The 20,652-nt window shown below is 46.3% G+C and overlaps 1 protein-coding gene across 1 annotated transcript in view; it reads right to left on the bottom strand.

Annotated features, from left to right (window-relative positions):
* Positions 1-20,652, bottom strand: part of LOC145351454 (15-hydroxyprostaglandin dehydrogenase [NAD(+)]-like) — a 34,437-nt gene that overhangs the window by 12,614 nt on the left and 1,171 nt on the right. The window contains exons 2-3 of the mRNA XM_080201045.1: positions 13,528-13,651; positions 9,573-9,679 (exon numbers count right to left, since the gene is read on the bottom strand). Coding sequence (XP_080057171.1) covers positions 9,573-9,679; positions 13,528-13,651 — 231 coding nt within the window. The remainder of the gene's footprint in view (positions 1-9,572; positions 9,680-13,527; positions 13,652-20,652) is intronic.

Raw genomic sequence — 20,652 nt, 5'->3', positions numbered from 1 at the left:
AGTAGGAGAGTTGTAAACTGTGGGGTACAGATAGATGAGTGGAATGGACAGTCTGGTAAATGGGATGGGCAAACTGGTTGGCATGATGGGCAAAGTGAGCAGTGAATGGATCAACAGGTAAACAGAATGGGATAGGCTGTTGAGTTTGATGAACAGGTTGGTTAATGGGATAGACAGACTGGTTAGTTGGGTCGATCAGCAGGTTAGTGGAATCAAATAAACTGATTAGTGAAATGGACTTACTCATTCCCTGGAGTAGGTAGTGATGGGCCATCTTCCTGAGCCATAGCAGTCTATTTAGGCTGATACCGGAGTTGAGGGGGTTGAGTTATGAGGAGAGGCTGAATAAACTAGGCTTGTACTCGTTAGAGTTTAGAAGAATGAGGGGAGATCTCATTGAGACGTATAAGATGATGAATGGGATGGATAGGATAGAGGTGGAGAGACTCTTCCCGCTCAGAAAGGACAGTAGGACTAAGGGGCACAGCCTCAAGATAAAGTGGGGGGCGGTTTAGAACGGAGGAACTTCTTCACTCAAAGGGTGGTGAATCTCTGGAATTCTCTGCCTGTTGAAGTGGTGGAGGCTGCCTCGCTAAATATTTTTAAGATGCGGGTTGATGGGTTTTTGATAAGCGAGGGGATTAAGGGTTATGGGGAGAGGGCGGGAATGTGGAACTGAGCCACGACAGATCAGCCATGATCTTATTGAATGGCGGGGCAGGCTCGAAGGGCTGGATGGCCGACTCCTGCTCCTATTTCTTATGTTCTTATGTTCAAAGTATGAAGAAGCTTCCAAGTCAAGATTGTATGTGATTTGGGGGGAAGCTGCCCTTTGCTCTCCTAGATGGTAGAGTTCACGGGTTTGGAAGCTGCTATTGCAGGGGACTTGGCAAGTTTTTTTGTTCTTTCACAGAATGTGGGCTTTGCTGTAGGTGCATCTTGTAGATGAGAAACACTGTTGCCAGTGTGGATCAGTGGTGGAGGGAATGACTGTTGAAGGTGGTGGATGGGGTGCCAATCAAGTGGGTTGCTTTATCTTGCATGGTGCCCCACTTCTTGCATGTTGTTGGAGCTGCACTCATCCTGGCAAGTGGAGAGTATTTCATCACACTCCTGACTTGTGCCTTGTAAATGGTGGACAACTTTGGGGAGACAGGAGGCAAATTACTCACTTAATCTCTGACTTGGTCTTGCAACTACAGTATCTACACTGTTGCCCCAGTTCAGTTTGTAGTCAATGGTAACCTGCAGGTGACTGAAAATTTGCCTTCAGTGATGGGAATGTCATTGACCATCAGGGGGAGATGGTTAGATTTTCTCTTGTTGGAGGTTGTCATTGTCTGGTACTTGTGTGATGTCCATTGTTATCTGCCACTTAATAGCTGAAGCCTGGGTGTTGTTTAAGTCTTGTTTCATGTGGGTATGAAATGTTACAGTACTTGAGGAGCTGTAAATGACACACAATACTGTGCAATCAGTGAACATCCGCACCTCTAACTTTATGATGGAGGAAAGGTCACTTGTGAAGCAGCTAAAGATGGGTGGACCCAAGACCCTACCCTGAAGCACTATTCGGGAACTCAGATGATTTGCCTCGAACATCCACAAGAATCATCCTTTATGCTAGGTTTGACTCCAACCAGTGGAAACATTTCCCTCTGATTTCCAAGTATTCAATTTGCTACGGTCCTTTGTATCATATTGCTGTTATGACCTCACAGCAGTCTCCCTCACCTGATTTCTAGAGTTCAACTATTTTGTCCATGTTTAGACGATGGCTGTAATGCGGTCTGGTGCCAAGTGGCCCTGGGAGAACATATGTTGAACAATGGTGATTGCTGAGTAATCATCACCTGATAGCTCTGTCGATGACACTTTCCATCACTTTGCTGATGATTGAAAGTAGACTGATGGGCTGATTAACCAGATGAGATTTCTATGGAGTGGACATACCTGGGTAATTTTCCACATGGTTCTATCAATGCCATTGTTGTAGTTGTACTGCAACAGCTTTTCTCCAGGCCCAGCTACTTCTGAGGCATAAATTGTCAATTCTCACTGCTGGGATGTTGTGCAGGCCCATAGCCTGGCCTATCCAGTATGCTCAGCTGTTTCTTTCTATTAAATTGAGTAAATTAAATTTGCTAAAAACTGAAGTCTGTGATGCTGGGGCCTCTGGAGAAAGTTGTGATGAAATATCCACTGCATTATCCTGGCTGAAGATAGCTGCAAACGCTTCAACCTTGCTGCTTGCAGTGATTGGCTGGGCACTCCCAATCACTGAGAACAGGGTTGTCCTCCTTGGATGTATAATTATTCATCACCATTCATAACTGGGTGTGACAGAACTGCAGAAAGTTGGTCTGATCCATTGTTTGTTGGTCTATAACATGCTGCTTCCACTGTTTAGTATAAATGTAGTCATGATGTGGAGATGCAGGCGTTGGACTGAGATAAATACAGTAACAAGTTTCATAGTATAAATGTAATGTCATTGTGTGACAATTTCCTTGCTAAGGGAATTGCCAATAAAACATGTGACATTGATTGTCATATAAATAGAATCAGCTGGAGCACTTTGGAGGGAGAGCTTCTTGTAGGTGTGTAGCATTGAGCTGCTGCAGTGCATCTTGTAGATGGGAAACAATGTTGTCAGTAGTGGAGGGAGTGATTGTTGAAGGTGGTGGTTGGGGTGCTGATCAAGTGGATTGCTTTATCTTGCATGGTGCCTAGCTTGAATGTTGTTGGAGCTGCACTCATCTGGGCTTCAACCTAAAAGTCTGGATTGTTTCTAAACTGGCTTCAACCTAAAAGAGAAGTCTGGATTGATTCTTCCATTGCTGTCACTTGTGAGTAATGTGTAGCCCTGTGATTTAGCTTCAACAGTTTCATGTAGAAATCCTACTGTGTAGAAAGAGGCCATTTGGCCCATTGAATCTACACTGACAACAATCCCACCCAGGCCTTATCCCTGTATATTTACCTGCTAATCCCTCTAGTTTATACCTCCTGGGACACTAAGGCAATTTAGCTTGACCAATCAACCTAACCTGCATATCTTTGGACTGTGGGAGGAAACCAGAGCACCTGGATGAAACCCACAGACATGGAGAAAACATGCAAACTCTGCACAGACAGTGACACAAGCTGTGAATTGAACCCAGGTCCTTGGTGCTGTGAAGCAGCAGTGCTAACCACTGTGCTACTGTGCCACCCAGTGCTGGTGACTGGTGCTGCATCTAATGTGTTTTCTTTATTAAAGCAAAGCTGGTCCCTACCTGTTGCAAATATCTAATTACACAATATATATGTTTTATAAATTGAACTTTAGAACTTTTTTTTTTAAAAAAAGTAGATAAATGGAAACACTTGGCTGTGAAACTGCTGGACAGACCTGGGGCTAACTGCAGTTCAAAGGGTAAATCATTTATTTTGTAAGTTAAAGTACAAAAAATGTAAACATCCTCTTTCTGCTTACAAAGGATGGGGTCCAAGTATGAATATATGTATAGAAAGGAGGTTAATGCTATTAAAGGAACAATGATTTAAGTGTGAACCCTTTAAGATTATGACTCAACTCAATTTTATCATCTGCTTCTATAACCCTTAACTCAAAAATCTGTCCAACTTTGCTGAATAGGTTCAATAGTCCAACATTCACTGCTTTCCAGGAAAGAGAATTTGTCAGGCTAATAACTAAGGGGGGAAAAAAATTCCCTTCTTCTGTCTTAAATGGTAGATGTCAGACTCTTAAACTCAGACTTGGTTCTCTCTCCCAGAAGTGGAAAAATCCTCCTGGTAACAATGCTATCAATACTGCTCAGGAAATAAGGTTGCCTCCCATTCTTAACTTCAAGGATATATTCCCAGTCTATCCAACCTTTCTTCATAAGATTAGGCCCTCATCTGAGGAATGAGGGTGGCACAGTGGTTAACACTGCTGCCTCACAGCACTTGGGACCTGGCTTGGGTCACTGTCTGTGTGGAGTCTGCACATTCTCCCTGTGTGGATTTCCTCCATGTGCCCTAGTTTCCTCCCACAGTCTGAAAGACATGCTGGTTAGGTACATTGGCCATACTAAATTCACCCTCAGTGTACCTGAACAGGTGGTGGTGTGTGGCATATAGGAGATTTTTACAGTAACTTCATTGCAGTGCTAATGTGAGCCTACTTGTGACTAACAAATGAACTTTTTCTGTACTGCTTCTAACTCATGATAAAAACTGTACACAATCCTCCAGATGTTGTCTCACCAATGCCCTGCACAGTTGCTGTAAGACTTCCCTACTATTATATTCTATTCTCCTTTTGATAAATGCCATCATTACACTTGCCTTCTTAATCAAAATAACCCTTGTGTCATGTATTAGGACCTATTTACCTTGGGGTTCTGCAAACTCTCTCCATTTAAATAGTACACCATTTTTCTGTTCTTCTTGCCAGTGGACAAGTTCACATTTTCCCACATCTAGCAAATTTTTGCCCATTCCTTTAACCAGTCTATATTCCTCGATCTTTAGGTTTCCTACTTGTCTTGGTGTCATTGGCAAATTTACCTACTATATGTTTAGTCCCTTCATCAAAGTCTTTGATAAAGATTGCTGAGGTGTGAACCATTCTCAACGATCTCTGTGACACTCCACTAGTAAGAAGTCTCAACACCAGGTTAAAGTCCTCCAGGTTTATTTGGTAGCAAATGCTGCTAGCTTTTGGGCTTTGCCCCTTTTGTCAGATAAGTGGGGCATTCTGATCACAAACAGGGCATATAAACACTCAGTTTACAGAATACTGATTAGAATGTGAGTCTTTACAGCTAATTAAGTCTTAAAGGTGTAGACACATGCATTAAGCATAGGTTAAATGGATGTGTATTGTCTCCAGACAGGACAGTAAATGAGATGTTGCAAGCCCAGGCAAGTCATGGGTGTTATAAATAGTATGACATTGAACCCAAGGTCCTGGTTGATGCTGTCCTCATGTGTGCAGAACTTGGCTACCAGTTTCTGCTCAGCAACTCTGCACTATCATGTGTTGTGAAGGCCGCCTTGGAGAACACTTACAGAAGATCAGAGGCTGAATGCCCCTGACCGCTGAAGTGCTCCCCAACAGGAGGAAAAATGTCTTGCCTGGTGATTGTTGAGCAGTGTTCATCCACCTGTTATTGTAGCGTCTGCATGGTCTCCCCAATGCACCATGCCTTGGGACACCCTTTCCTGCAGCGTATCAGGTAGACAACGTTGACCGAGTTGCAGGAGTGTGGAGTGTGTATTGTGTACCTGGTGGATGGTGTTCTCACATGAGATGATGGCATCTGTGTCGATGATACGGCATGTCTTGCAGAGGTTGCTGTGGCAGGGTTGTGTGGTGTCGTGGTCACTGTTTTCCTGAAGGCTGGGTAGTTTGCTGCAGACAATGATCTGTTTGAGGTTGTGCGGTTGTTTGATGGCAAGAAGTGGGGATGGCCTTGGCGAGATATTCGTCTTCATCAATGACGTTGAAGACTCCAGAGAAGATGTCATAGCTTCTCTGCCCCGGGGAAGTACTGGAAGACAAGGGATACTCTGTCCACCGTGTCCCGTGTTTGTCTTCCAGTGAAGGTCGGTGCGGTTTTTCGCTGTGGCATGTCGGAACTGTCAATCGATGAGTCGAGCGCCATATCCTGTTCTTGTGAGGACATCTTCCAGTGCCTGGAGGTGTCTGTTACAATCTTCACCTGAGCAGATCCTGTGTATACGGAGGGCTTGTCTGTAGAGGATAGCTTCTTTAATGTGTTTAGGGTAGAAGCTGGAGAAGTGGAGCATCATGAAGTTATCCATGGGCTTGCAGCACAGTGAGGTGCTGAGGTGACCATCCTTAATGGAGATTTGTGTCCAAGAATGCAACTGATTCTGGAGAGTAGTCCATGGTGAGTCTGATGGTGGGATGGAACTTGTTGATATCATATAGTTGTTTCAGTGATTGTTCACCGTGAGTCCAAAAGAAGAAAACATCATCAATGTATCTAGTATGTAGCAGTGGTTGAAGATTCTGTGCAGTGAAGAAGTCTTGTTTGGGCCTGCGCATGAAGATGTTGGCATATTGAGGTGCGATTTGGTCCACATGGCTATTCCAGCTAATTACTAACTAGTTACAGCTAATTATCCCTATTCAATTTACTGTTATATAACCAATCCTCTCTCCATGCTGATATATTACCCCTGCCTCCAACACCATGAACCCTTATCTTGTATGGTAACCTTTGATGCAGCAGCTTATCAAATCCTCTTGCAAATCCAAGTACAGCACATTTACAGGTTCTTCTTTAGCCACTTTGCTTATTGTTTTCTTAAACTCATAAATTAGTTTAACATAATTTCCCTTTCACAACCCATACTAACTCTGGCTGATCAAATTATGCTTTTTTTTGAGTATTCTGCAATAATGTATTCTAGCAAATTCTCTTTGACAGTTAACTGGTCTGCAGTTTTCTTATTTTTGTCTCCCTCCTTTCTTGAATAGAGGTGTTGCACTTGCTATTTTCCAATCTATTTGGAACTATCCAGGAGCTAAAGAATGTTGGAAGATTGTAACAAATACATCCACTATCTCTACAGCCACTTTTTTAAGACCCTAGGACCTATCACTCCCTGACAAGATTAGATTGACCAGGAAGGTGCCAGAGGATTCATAATAACAGAACCGTAAGTGTTTATCAGCATTCATGGATGTTTCCTGTCCGATTGGCAGTATTCAATTCTTACAGTTGGCAAGTGAACATCAGCCTGGGCTTCAACTTTCATTGCATGTTACATAAGTGCCATTGGCTCCGAGTCTGCTACTCCACTTAATAAAATTACTGTTGATCTCCATCAGTGTCACGTTGTCTGCTCAACAAGATCAAAGGAAAGTCCATTCCTCTGTTTTCCACAGGCATCCACCTGATCAGAACATTTCCATGTCCAAGAGCACAATGCATATTCTGGGTGGGGATTTCAATGTCCATCAGTGGTAATTAGTGCCACGGGCTCTGGCACAAGACTGCTGAGCTGGCTCAGTCCTGAAGGACATTGCCGTCAGGTGGTGAGGGAATAAGTGAATTGCCTATTTATCCTGAGCCTCCGCCATATCCCACAGGGGGAACATTTTTAAGTGTTCATCATCCTGAGAGTTGACGTTGCTGCTCTCCTGTTGACTTTCAGAACTCCACTGCCATTTAATGCTTAATTGAGTACTGATTAGCAGTGGGTGGGATTTGTGAGCATCCTTGAAAGTGCTGTAGTGGCCAGAAGAGCACTTGCCTGGAACTAACTGTTTCTAAGGTAAGTCCCAGAGTGAAAGGATTAATTTTAAAAATCTCACAGGCTGAAAAACAAAGATCTTCTTATGACAGTGTCTGTCTGTGAATACTAAGTCCAGCAAAGCACATAAATCAGACATCAGTAACTGGAAAATGGGAGTGATCCACAGATACAGAAACAAGCTGTACAATGCAGTTTTCATGCTGATTGGATATTATAATGAAACAAGCGTAAAGTGATTGTGATTGGTTTATACTAATTACTTGTAATTGATTTTGCAAACTCGAATAGCCTTTATATCTTGGATTACAGGGATGTGAACTGTAGCTCGCCAGCGTCCTTGCTATAGCTTTTATTAAAACAGCTTTTTGCAAGAACTCTGCTTGTATGGTTACTTGAAAGTAAAGTTGTGATCAATTAAAAGATGGTGAAGGGAGTTGATTTGCCAGCTCTGCAGCAACTTAGAATGATCAGTTGCAAAACCAACCATATTATTCAGAATAAATCACAACAGCAGTCATTTCAATGTCAAGGCTGCTCTACATGTGAATAATTGAGTGGAAAACTGCAGCAGGCGACGATGCAGAGGGACCTCGGGGTCCTTGTGCATGAGTCGCAAAAACCCAGCTTGCAGGTGCAGCAGGTGGTCAGGAAGGCGAATGGGATGCTGGCCTTCATAGCGAGGGGGATTGAATATAAAAGTAGGGAGGTCTTGCTGCAGCTGTATAGGGCATTGGTGAGGCCACAGCTGGAGTACTGTGTGCAGTTTTGGGCGCCGCACCTGCGCAAGGATATTTTGGCCCTGGAGGGAGTGCAGAGGAGGTTTACTAGGCTGATACCGGAGTTGAGGGGATTGAGCTATGAGGAGAGGCTGAATAAACTAGGCTTGTACTCGTTAGAGTTTAGAAGAATGAGGGGAGATCTCATTGAGACATATAAGATGATGAATGGGATGGATAGGATAGAGGTGGAGAGACTCTTCCCGCTCAAAAAAGACAGTAGGACTAGGGGGCACAGCCTCAAGATAAAGGGGAGGCGGTTTAGAACGGAGTTGAGGAGGAACTTCTTCACTCAAAGGGTGGTGAATCTCTGGAATTCTCTGCCCGTTGAAGTGGTGGAGGCTGCCTCGCTAAATATTTTTAAGAAGCGGGTTGATGGGTTCTTGATAAGAGAGGGGATTAAGGGTTATGGGGAGAGGGCGGGAAAGTGGAACTGAGCTACAACAGATCAGCCATGATCTTATTGAATGGCGGGGCAGGCTCGAAGGGCTAGATGGCCTACTCCTGCTCCTAGTTCTTATGTTCTTATGTTCTTATGTTCTTATGTTCTTATGTTCTTATGTTCTTATGTTCTTATGTTCTTATGTTCTTATGTTCTTATGTTCTTATGTTCTTATGTTCTTATGTTCTTATGTTCTTGAATTTTTCCCCAGAAAATGTGGTAGGCCATAAACCATGTGGAACATGCCCTCTAGTGTCCTGAGATGCATAGGTTAGAGGAATTAGCAGGTAAAAGTGTAGGGATATGGGGGTAGGGCCTGGGTGGGATTGTGGTCGGGGAAGACTCGATGGGCCAAATGGCCCCTCTGCACTATGATTCTATGAAAAGGCTGACATCAAAGTCTGCAACACAGAGGAACCAGGATGAAATAGTTGCAGATGCCTTGACAGGTCAGGAGGGGCCAACTGTAGGCTAGTAGGGACATGGGGATTTCTGAGCTCTAAGGTCCTGGATGGGAGGGCACCCCAAATCTGAAGAGGCCATGATATTGAGGCACCACCCAACATCTACCTAAATCCTCTCCAACCATACCCCCCCCACCACTTTCTGTTTGTGACTGAGAAATGTTGAAAACTTGACTTCCTAACTGAATTTGCCTAAAAATCGCATGTTACAAAATGTTTGGGCAATAGGGCAGACAGTTCTTCCAACTGGCCCCAGTGTTGGTGGGCACACTGCCAATTGGCACGTGCTACGACAGACTGTAATATTGCGCAAGTGCAGGATAACGTCAAGATGTGTGGCAAACATCATCATGCACTATTTTATGTTCTGCCATGCTTGAACATTTTGGACGTGTAGAATTCTGCCCCATGAATACAGTGTCTTCTAATCCGCATACCCAGTAGGGAAAGGATGTTACTGGAGCCAAACTTAGTGCACGTTACAAATCTTCACCTACAAACTCAATCATGTCACAATAAATGTGCCTTCAGATGTGCTCAAGTGAAACCCCAATTAATGCTCATTATCCACATACAATTAAGAATAATTGATGTACTAATAACACGTACCAGATTTACACTGATGCATTTCTCCCAGTCCTTCTCATCAACGATCCCGGCATTGTTACAAACTATGTCCAATCTCTTAAATTTTTCAAGAGTTTTGCTGAAAGCATCTGGAAAAGATGGTGAAGGGAGTTGATTTGCCAGCTCTGCAGCAATTTAGAATGATCTGTTGCAACACCAACCATATTATTCAGAATAATTCACAACAGCAGTCATTTCAATGTCCAGGCTACTCTACATGTGAATAATTGAGTGAATATAGAAGAAGTTTTCCCAAAAATGTGGTAGGTCGTGAACCATCTGGAATGTGCCATTAAATCCCTTGTTTGTTGAAGCAGAACTTCAGATCTACCTCACAGGGAGCCCATCAGTGATGCCTGGAAACAGGAATAGCATTTAGAACTTTACCCACAACTGACAGCCTAAATAAACAACTAGTGGGTTTGCAAAAGGAGCCTGCCGCTCCTCACACATAAACTGGACAGGATGGAGGGAGTTCAAAAGCAAGCCACTGAGGAAACCCAAGATAAGTCTTCCCCGCTTTGTTTCTCCTGTTCCAGGAAAACACAGATTTATGGACAAAAATTAAGAGATTCTGTGGGCCACAAAACCCTAAAGCAGGAGCCTGGGACCCCGAGACCTTAAAGCGGGAGCCCGGGACGCCAAGACCCTAAAGCAGGAACATTGAGACCAAGTACATAAGAACATAAGAAATAGGAGCAGGAGTAGGCCATCTAGCCCTTCGAGCCTGCCCCGCCATTCAATAAGATCATTGGCTGATCTGTCATGGTTCAGTTCCACTTTCCCGCCCTCTCCCCATAACCCTTAATCCCCTCGCTTATCAAAAACCCATCAACCCGCATCTTAAAAATATTTAGGGAGGCAGCCTCCACCACTTCAACGGGCAGAGAATTCCAGAGATTCACCACCCTTTGAGTGAAGAAGTTCCTCCTCAACTCCGTTCTAAACCGCCCCCCCTTTATCTTGAGGCTGTGCCCCCTAGTCCTACTGTCCTTTCTGAGCGGGAAGAGTCTCTCCACCTCTATCCTATCCATCCCATTCATCATCTTATACGTCTCAATGAGATCTCCCCTCATTCTTCTAAACTCTAACGAGTACAAGCCTAGTTTATTCAGCCTCTCCTCATAGCTCAATCCCCTCAACTCCGGCATCAGCCTAGTAAACCTCTGCACTCCCTCCAAGGCCAAAATATCCTTGCGTAAGTGCGGCGACCAAAACTGCACACACCACTCCAGCTGCGGCCTCACCAGTGCCCTATACAGCTGCAGCAAGACCTCCCTACTTTTATATTCAATCCCCCTCGCTGTGAAGGCCAGCATCCCATTCGCCTTCCTGACCACCTGCTGCACCTGCAGGCTGGGTTTTTGCGACTCATGCACAAGGACCCCGAGGTCCCTCTGCACCGTCGCCTGCTGCAGTTTTTCGCCACGTAAGTAATAGTCCTTCCTACCATTATTCCTACCAAAGTGGACCACCTCACACTTGCCAACATTAAATTCCATTTGCCAGTTCCTGGCCCATTCACCCAGCCTATCTAGATCCTTCTGCAGACTCTCCACACCCTCCGCACAATTTGCCGTTCCACCGATCTTGGTGTCATCAGCAAGTTTCAACACCATACACTCGGTTCCCTCCTCCAGATCATCTATATAAATGGTAAATAGCTGAGGCCCCAGCACCGACCCCTGGGGCACTCCACTAGTCACCAACTGCCAATCCGAATAGCACCCATTGACCCCCACTCTCTGCCTCCTATTTGACAACCAATCCTCTATCCACGCTAACACCCTACCCCCAACTCCATGTCCCCTGACCTTCTGCAATAACCTCTTGTGAGGTACCTTGTCAAACGCCTTCTGAAAATCAAGAAAGACCACATCCACCGGCTCTCCTCTATCCACCGCCCTAGACACATCCTCATAGAACTCCAGTAAATTTGTCAGACACGACTTCCCCTTAATGAAACCGTGCTGCGTCTGCTCTATCAAGCAATTCCCCTCAAGATGCCTCGCTATTTCCTCCTTGACGACGGATTCTAACATTTTACCTACAACAGATGTTAAACTAACCGGCCTACAATTCCCTGCATTTTGCCTGCCACCCTTCTTAAACAACGGCGTAACATTAGCCATTTTCCAATCTTCCGGCACTTCCCCGGAATCCAGCGACGTTTGGAAAATAACCACCAAGGCATCCACTATCACCTCCGCCATTTCTTTCAGAACCCTTGGATGCATTCCATCCGGTCCTGGGGGCTTGTCCACAATCAGTCCCTCCAGTCTGTCGCGCACCGCCTCTCTAGTAACAATAATGTCATTGAGACCCTCCTGTCCTACCATCTTTCCATTGCTAACACCCGGCAAATTATTCACGTCCTCCTCCGTGAAGACCGAAACAAAAAAGTTATTCAAGGCCTCAGCCATTTCCCCATCCCCTACCACTAAGTTCCCCCCTCTCATCCTCTAAGGGTCCAACATTCACCCTAGCCAGCCTCTTCCTTTTTATATATTTATAAAAACGTGACCCTAAAACAGGAATACCAAGACCCTAAAGCAGGAGTCTGAAACCCCACGACCCTAAAGTGGGAGCCCTGAGACCCCCAGACTTTTAAGTGGCAGTCCTGAGACCCTAAAGCAAAAACACCGAGACCCCTAAACCCTAAAGCAAGAGCCGAGACCCAAAAGTAGGAACACTGAACACTGAGACCTAAAGCAGGAACACCAACACCCCGAGACTCTAAAGCAGGAGCCGAGACCCTAAAATGGGAGCCTGAGACCCCAAAACCCTGAGACTTTAAAGCGGGAGTCCTGAGACCCTAAAGCAAGAACACCAAGATCCCGGGACCATAAAGCAGGAGCCAAGACACTAAAGCAGGAATACTGAACACCGAGACCCTAAAGTAGGAGTGCTGAGATCCCCGAGACCCTGAAGCAGGAGCCCTGAGATCCCCGAGACCCTGAAGCAGGAGCCCTGAGATCCCCGAGACTCTAAAGCAGATACACTGAGATCCTAAAGCAGGGGCCCTGAGACCCTCAAGCCAAGAGCATCGAGAAACAATTATCCAAGAAAATCACCAGGGCGAGATAACTTCTTGCCAGCATAGCCTTTAATTCTATTTTTCACTCTCGTTCTATGCTTCTAAAACTTTATTCTAACTCTATTAAACTCTCTAACAAGGCTCTATTACCTACCTTGTATTAAGTTGATCTTTTTCACATCCTAACTATGACTATAAGACTACATTCTGTGCCCTCCCCTTTTTCCCTCTGAATGATATGCTTTTTTTCTATAGCACGCAAGAGACATACTTTTCACTATATACTAGTACATGTGATAATAAATCAAATCAAATCTGAACCAGGAACACTGAGACCCCCAAAGAGGTTGAACAGCATCAACTAGTACCAATGCACAGACTGTGGGTGGAATTTTGAAACCTGCATTCCCAATGAGCTGTCGTACACCTAGAATCCCTACAGTACAGAAGGAGGCCATTCAACGAGTCTGTACCGACCACAATCCCACCCAGGCCCTATTCCCATAACTTCATGCATTTATTCTGCTAATCCCTTGACACCAGAGTCAATTTAGCATAACCAATCACCCACCCTCACATCTTTGGACTGTGGGAGGAAACTGGAGAAAATCCACACAGATGTGGGGAGAATGAGCAAACTCCATACCAATCTGTATGTTCATTTCTGCTCTAATTGATTGTTTCGAAACAGTTCTCCTCGTTCTTCCTGGTTCCGTTGGTGTGATGGTAAAGAGTATACTCTTTATTGATTATATTTAATACTGTAACGCAGGAATGTATTTCCTAACACTAATTGCTGGCCGATACCAAGTGGTTTTAACACTCTTGGTGGAAGAGTTTGTGTTTTAAAAACCAGTCAGTCTGTTGGATGGTTGTTAAATTAAAAATTTGAATCTCTACCTTTCAGCTGATTTTCTGATGTCACATCGCAGGAAAGGAACAAAACGTTTTCAGAACCATAGATCTGTTCAAAGGCGGCTTTAGTAGCTTCACCAACTGATGTATTAACATCTAACAGACTCACCTAAAGAAAGACAAGACAAGGTTAACCACAAAGGGTCTAAATGGAGCTTTGCTGAAAATGTGAATTCAGAGAAATGGGAAATTTCAGTTCATTGTCCAAGTGTGGTTCGGGTCAGTGTGTCTGGGAGCGGAGGGATCGGGTCAGTCAGTGTTCCCGAGGGCAGTGCACGAGGTGTTGGCACCCGGCATTTTGGAGCTTGACTACACTTGGTAGTGTATATAAATGATTTGGAAGAGGGAGTAGGTGGTGTGATCAGCAAATTTGCTGATGACACCAAGATGGCTGGATTGGCGGGCAGTGAGGAGCAGTGTCTGGCAATACAGCGGGATATTGATAGGCTGGTTGATTGAGCGGATACATGGCAAATGGAGTTTAATCCGGATAAATGTGAGGTGATGCATTTTGGAAGGAACAATGTAGGGGGAAATTATATGATAAAGGGTAAGCCCATAAGGAGTATAGAATCGCAGCGAGACCTGGGGGTGCAAGTGCACAAGTCTTTGAAGGTGGCAGTACAAGTGGAGAGTGTGGTGAAGAAAGCCTATGGTATGTTAGCCTTTATAGGAAGGGGTATAGAATATAAGAGCTGGAGTCTAATGTTGCAGTTGTACAGAACGTTGGTTAGGCTGCATTTAGAGTACTGCGTCCAGTTCTGGTCACCTTACTACCGGAAGGACGTGGAGACTCTGGAGAGAGTGCAGAGGAGGTTTACCAGGATGTTGCCTGGTACGGAAGGACTGGGGTATGAGGAAAGATTGAGAAATTGGGGCTCTTTTCCCTTGAAAGACGCCAACTGAGGGGGGGATCTAATAGAGGTATATAAGATATGAAGGGTATAGATAGAGTAAACAGAGGTAAGCTATTTCCTATGATAGAGACACGTAGGACAAGGGGCCATGGACTTAAGGTGAGGGGGGAGAGGTACAACACAGATATTAGAGGGAGGTTTTTCACACAGAGGGTAGTGGGGGTATGGAATGCTCTGCCAAGTAAGGTGGTGGAGGCAAACTCGCTAGAGTTGTTTAAGAGTAACTTAGACAGGCACATGACTGGGTTGGAGATGGGTGGATATAGGAGATTGTTTTAAATAAGGGTCATTAGCATTGGGGTGTCCCTGGTAAGGTAAATGGATATGGTACAATAATAATGTCTTTTTTTCCCCTTTTCATTCACAGGTTTTAAGTCGGTCCGCCTTGTGTCCAACGAGGGGCATACACGCGATGGGTCGTACTGGGGCTGCTCTTGGTAGTTCGAGATTGGCCTAGTGCTTCATGTCGTTAGTGTGTGCCTAAACTGGACCAGATGCTGGGCAACACGACAGCTCAGTGACTATCACTGATTGCTGTGCAGACACATGGATTTGGGCCGGTGTCTGTGGGAGTTTGCGCATTCTCCCCGTGCTTGCGTGGGTTTTCTCTGGGTGCTCCGGTTTCCTCCCACACCCCAAAGATGTGCTGTTAGGCTGATTGGCAGGAATAAATTGTCCCTAAATCAGTTTCCCTCAATCTGGATGGCCATAAACATTAGACAAGGGTCGTGGGTGGAGAGGGGGACTGGTGGTGTTGAGATGGCGGCGTGGGCTCGTTGGGCCGAAGGGCTTGTTTCCTGGGTTGTTTTTGTTCTTTGTTCTTTGACTCAAAGTTGCATTAGCTGCTGTGTGGATGGGGCTGAAATGTAAATTCGCACATGTAAATCCCGGCAGGTGGAACCAGGATCACAGCCATTTAACTTCCCATTTCCCCTCATTCACTTATATCCCCATTTCTGCCCCCCATCAGTCCCCCCTCCTTCACTCCCCCATCCCCCTCCTTCACTCCCCCATCCCCCTCCTTCACTCCCCCATCCCCCTCCTCACTCCCCCATCCCCCTCCTTCACTCCCCCATCCCCCTCCTCACTCCCCCATCCCCCTCCTTCACTCCCCCATCCCCCTCCTCACTCCCCCATCCCCTCCTTCACTCCCCCATCCCCCTCTCCACTCCCCCATCCCCCTCCTTCACTCCCCCATCCCCCTCCTTCACTCCCCCATCCCCCTCCTTCACTCCCCCATCCCCCTCCTTCACTCCCCCATCCCCCTCCTTCACTCCCCCATCCCCTCCTTCACTCCCCCATCCCCCTCCTTCACTCCCCCATCCCCCTCCTTCACTCCCCCATCCCCCTCCTTCACTCCCCCATCCCCCTCCTTCACCCCCCCATCCCCCTCCTTCACTCCCCCATCCCCCTCCTTCACTCCCCCATCCCCCTCCTTCACTCCCCCATCCCCCTCCTTCACTCCCCCATCCCCCTCCTTCACTCCCCCATCCCCCTCCTTCACTCCCCCATCCCCCTCCTTCACTCCCCCATCCCCCTCCTTCACTCCCCCATCCCCCTCCTTCACTCCCCCATCCCCCTCCTTCACTCCCCCATCCCCCTCCTTCACTCCCCCATCCCCCTCCTTCACTCCCCCATCCCCCTCCTTCACTCCCCCATCCCCCTCCTTCACTCCCCCATCCCCCTCCTTCACTCCCCCATCCCCCTCCTTCACTCCCCCATCCCCCTCCTTCACTCCCCCATCCCCCTCCTTCACTCCCCCATCCCCCTCCTTCACTCCCCCATCCCCCTCCTTCACTCCCCCATCCCCCTCCTTCACCCCCCCATCCCCCTCCTTCACCCCCCCATCCCCCTCCTTCACCCCCCCATCCCCCTCCTTCACCCCCCCATCCCCCTCCTTCACCCCCCCATCCCCCTCCTTCACCCCCCCATCCCCCTCCTTCACCCCCCCATCCCCCTCCTTCACCCCCCATCCCCCTCCTTCACCCCCCCATCCCCCCTCCTTCACTCACCCATCCCCCCTTCAGTCCCCCATCCCCCTCCTTCACCCCCCCATCCCCCTCCTTCACCCCCCCATCCCCCTCCTTCACCCCCCCATCCCCCTCCTTCACCCCCCCATCCCCCTCCTTCACCCCCCCATCCCCCTCCTTCACCCCCCCATCCCCCTCCTTCACCCCCCCATCCCCCTCCTTCACCCCCCCATCCCCCTCCTTCACTCCCCCATCCCCCTCCTTCACTCCCCCATCCCCCTCCTTCACCCCCCCCATCCCCCTCCTTCACCCCCCATCCCCCTCCTTCACCCCTCTTCCTTCACTCACCATCTCCCCTCCTTCACTCCCCCATCCCCCCTCCTTCACTCACCCATCCCCCCTTCAGTCCCCCATTCCTCCTCCTTCAATTACCCTCCCCCCAATTCCCTAATAGGAAAATGTGTGTGTATGAGAACGATGGGTGAACAAGAGTTTGTGTGAGTGGCTGGCTTCTATTAATGTCAAACTAAATAAACAAACTCAAGTTAAATCAAGACAAAGTAAAACTGGCAGATCCCCAAAAGGATGGGGAACAGCCCAAACAAAATCAAACTACAAAGGAAATTTGAAAACATCAAATTAAGATGTGATTATTGGGGTCAGTAATGCAGCCCAGCCCCTGCGCTGCCCAACGGGCGCAGGAGGCGTCAACTGCTCCCTCTCCAGGGACACCTGACCGTGAACGTAGCCGCGATAGAGGGGCAGATAGTCAGAAGGGACAGTCCCCTCGATCGCCCACTGCCTGGATCTGTAAATGGCGCGCTTTGCTAGGCCCAGGAGTAGGTTCACAAGGAGATCGCCATCCCAAAACCGCCCCTCTCCACACCAGGTGTCCATAGATCAGGAGCGTGGGATGAAGTGTAAACAAAACATTAATAAAAGGTTCTTCAGGAAAACAAAAAGGGAGTGCAACCTAAGACACGAAACATAGACACGGTCCACGGACGCCACAAGACCATAAAGGGGCAAGCTTCAGAGCCCGTGAACCAGTGACTCCTGTGGTTGTGCAGAACTGCTACATGCATCACCCTCCACTACAGGTCCCCGATGTAACTGGGGGAGTTCCACCATCCAGCGGCAACAAGGCCAGCCAAGGTCTATCCGGGCGACAGGCGAGGACGTAATAGTGGAAGGTGTGCAGCAGCAGTCCGTACAGGAAACACTCCTGCGCAGTGGAAAAAGGCACGGATGACATTTCCACAAGGCGGCTCATGCTGTGGGGTACCTGACCCGAGGAGGGGCGGTGCTGAGGTTTTAGGCCAATGTGGAATTCTGTCCGAGCAGGGGAACGCTTGGGCAGGATCCCACCACACACCGGCGCCACCTCGAGACCGTGTGCACTTTCGGAGCTGAGCACGACCATCCTAAGGTCTTGGATGACCTTGGTTGTGCACCAGGCGAACACCTCCGTGCACTCAGCCAGCAAGGGGGCGGGGGTTGTGAGTGGTTGGGTATAAGAGAGTTTCTGCAAGTGGTGGGGAGAAGAAAACGTGTGTGTCCGAGGACTGGGGGGAGGCGGTGGGTAGAGAGAGAGTGTCCCATAGGACATAGAACAGTACAGCACAGTATATGCCCTTCGGCCCTCGATGTTGTGCCGAGCTATGTCCAAACCCAAGATCAAGCTATCCCACTCCCTTTATCCCATAGGGGGAGAGTGTCCCATGGAACCAACGTCAATCTTCCAGAGGCCAAACAAAGCATGCTGAGAGGCAGCAAGCACTGTCTGCCAACCTGCTCGCGTACCTGCTGCACCTCCATATGTCACAAACTTACCCCATCCATGGGAGGTGGGTATTATTATTGCTGTGATTATTAATATTTCTCAGATTTGAAATTATAGGAAACAATGAGAATTCTTTGGATTTACTATCAGTGTTATTTCTTTTTAACATTATCTTTTAATTCCAATTAAATAATTTAACACTGATTTAATTATAAAATAAATTCTTAGCCTGCATTTGAGGAAGATGATTCCAGAAACCAGGAGCAGGAGTAGCACTGCTGCCTCATAGCACCAGGGACCCGGGTTCAATTCCCGGCTTGGATCACTGTCTACGCAGAATTTGCACGTTCTCCTCGTGTCTGCGTGGGTTTCCTCTGGGTGCTCCAGTTTCCTCCCACAGTCTGAAAGATGTTCTGGTTAGATGCATTGACCATGCTAAATTCTCCCTCAGTGTACCTGAACAGGCACCAGATTGTGCGCGACCAGGAGGCTTTCACAGTAACTTCACTGCAGTGTGAATATAAGCCTACTTGTGACAGGAATAATAAATGAACTATGTTCATTATTCCAGTGAAGCTCAACGCAAACTGGAGGAACAGTATCTCATCTTCCAGCTACACACTTTACAGCGTTCCGGTCTCAACATTGAATTCAACAACTTCAGATGATTTGCTCTACTCTACCCTTTGTTTATTGTTCTTTACCTTTTATTTCTTTATTGCCTTTCTTCATTTTTTCCCCACTCCCCCACTCTTTCCCCCTATCTTTTCCCTGTAGTTGAGAATTCTGATTAATTCTAAAACCCAACATGTGGATAATTGGCAGCTAATGTTTTAATGTGTGATTTGAGAATAATACAAAATATCTAAGTAACATCTTAATAATGTCCCTAAGAAATGAATTTGTAACATGCCAGTAAAATGAAAAATGTAGTCACGGAAGACATCAGCACAAATCAGGCACAAATTTTGAAATTATGCAACAAATTAAATTACCCAAGCAGTGTGATAATACCAAAAGTTAAAGGTGTCTTAATTTGATTTTACAGCCGGTTTAAACTAGTTAGAGAAACGCTACATCATAAGAAGCCATTTTTGGGAGATAACTTCCGTAAAACAAACAGACAAATGACTGATTTATATTTGAAGGTGTCAAAATATAATTGATTGAAGAATATGCCATCATTAAATTGATAGATCAGTGAATGAATTAAATTGCTTTTAATTAAGTGCTGGGCTAATTAATCTGATAACAAAAAGTATAACAATTCTACTCTTTGGCATGAAATCTGAGATCTTTTGAGAATTCCTCATTACTAATTTGCTGTGTCAGTGAAATCAGAGATCTTTTCAGCCAAAAAGAAAATTGTCTTGTCTTACTTGTGTGTTTGTCTGAATATTGTTAGTTTGTAATGTTTTTGATTCTAACATTTCAATGTTTTAATCAAACTAGTTCAATTGAAGAATATTATTGAACTGAATAAACTTTTTTTGCCTTTGTGAAATGAAATGTCTAATGAGAAGGTTTAAATTAATCAGGCCACGTAGAAGAATTTCCCACAAGTCCCGCCTTTTCTTACCTTTTCTCCCCCTTTGCTTCCCCTTGCCCCTTTTTTCTAAATTTTATTTCTCTCCCACCCATTCCCCCCTTTCCCACACATTTTAATCTGTCAGTTTACCCTCTGATTCAGCATCTCTGCTGTTTGGCCATTCACACCCTTTATTCTCTCTGTGGACTGCCATTAACAGCCTTTCTCCCTAGTTTTTGTGGCTATGACTCATTTTTTATTCCCTCACCCTGCAGTACAAATATCTCCCACTGTCTACGTCTTTTAGTTTTGACAAAGGGTTATCTCGACTTGAAACGTCAGCTCTTTTCTCTCCTTACAGATGCTGCGAGACCTGCTGAGATTTTCCAGCATTCTCTCTTTCGGTTTAATAAATGAACTTCTTGCTGCACCTGCCTCACCACTTTCGTTGACTGGTGTACAAGGACACCCCGATCCCTTTGGACTGCCACACTTCCCAATATATCATCAATTAATTAATACTTTTCTGTTTTTCAACTTCACATTTAGACACATTGTGCTGCATGGTCATATGTTTGCCCATTCAACTCAACTTGTCTAAATTGCCTTAAAGCCTCTTTACATCCTCCTCATAACTCACAATTCCACCCAGACTCACAACCTCTGAGAGAAAAAGTTTCTCCTCACTTCTGTCCCTTTTATTAATAAACAGTGACCCCTAGGTCTGGATTCTCCAACAAGGGGGAACATTGAACGAACTTGGGCTGTTTTCCCTTGAGAGACGTCGGCTGAGGGGGGATCTAATAGAGGTTTATAAGATTATGAAGGGGATAGATAGAGTAAATGGTGGTAAGCTTTTTCCGCTATTAGAAATGGATAGAACGAGGGCTTAGGGTGAGGGGGGCTAGGTAT

Source organism: Carcharhinus amblyrhynchos, chromosome 13, assembly GCF_965287045.1.
Source record: "Carcharhinus amblyrhynchos chromosome 13, sCarAmb.v2.hapA, whole genome shotgun sequence".
NCBI classification, from domain to species: domain Eukaryota; kingdom Metazoa; phylum Chordata; class Chondrichthyes; order Carcharhiniformes; family Carcharhinidae; genus Carcharhinus; species Carcharhinus amblyrhynchos.
The sequence above is the reverse complement of the archived record's forward strand: the minus strand, read 5'-3'. Positions and strand labels throughout refer to the sequence as shown.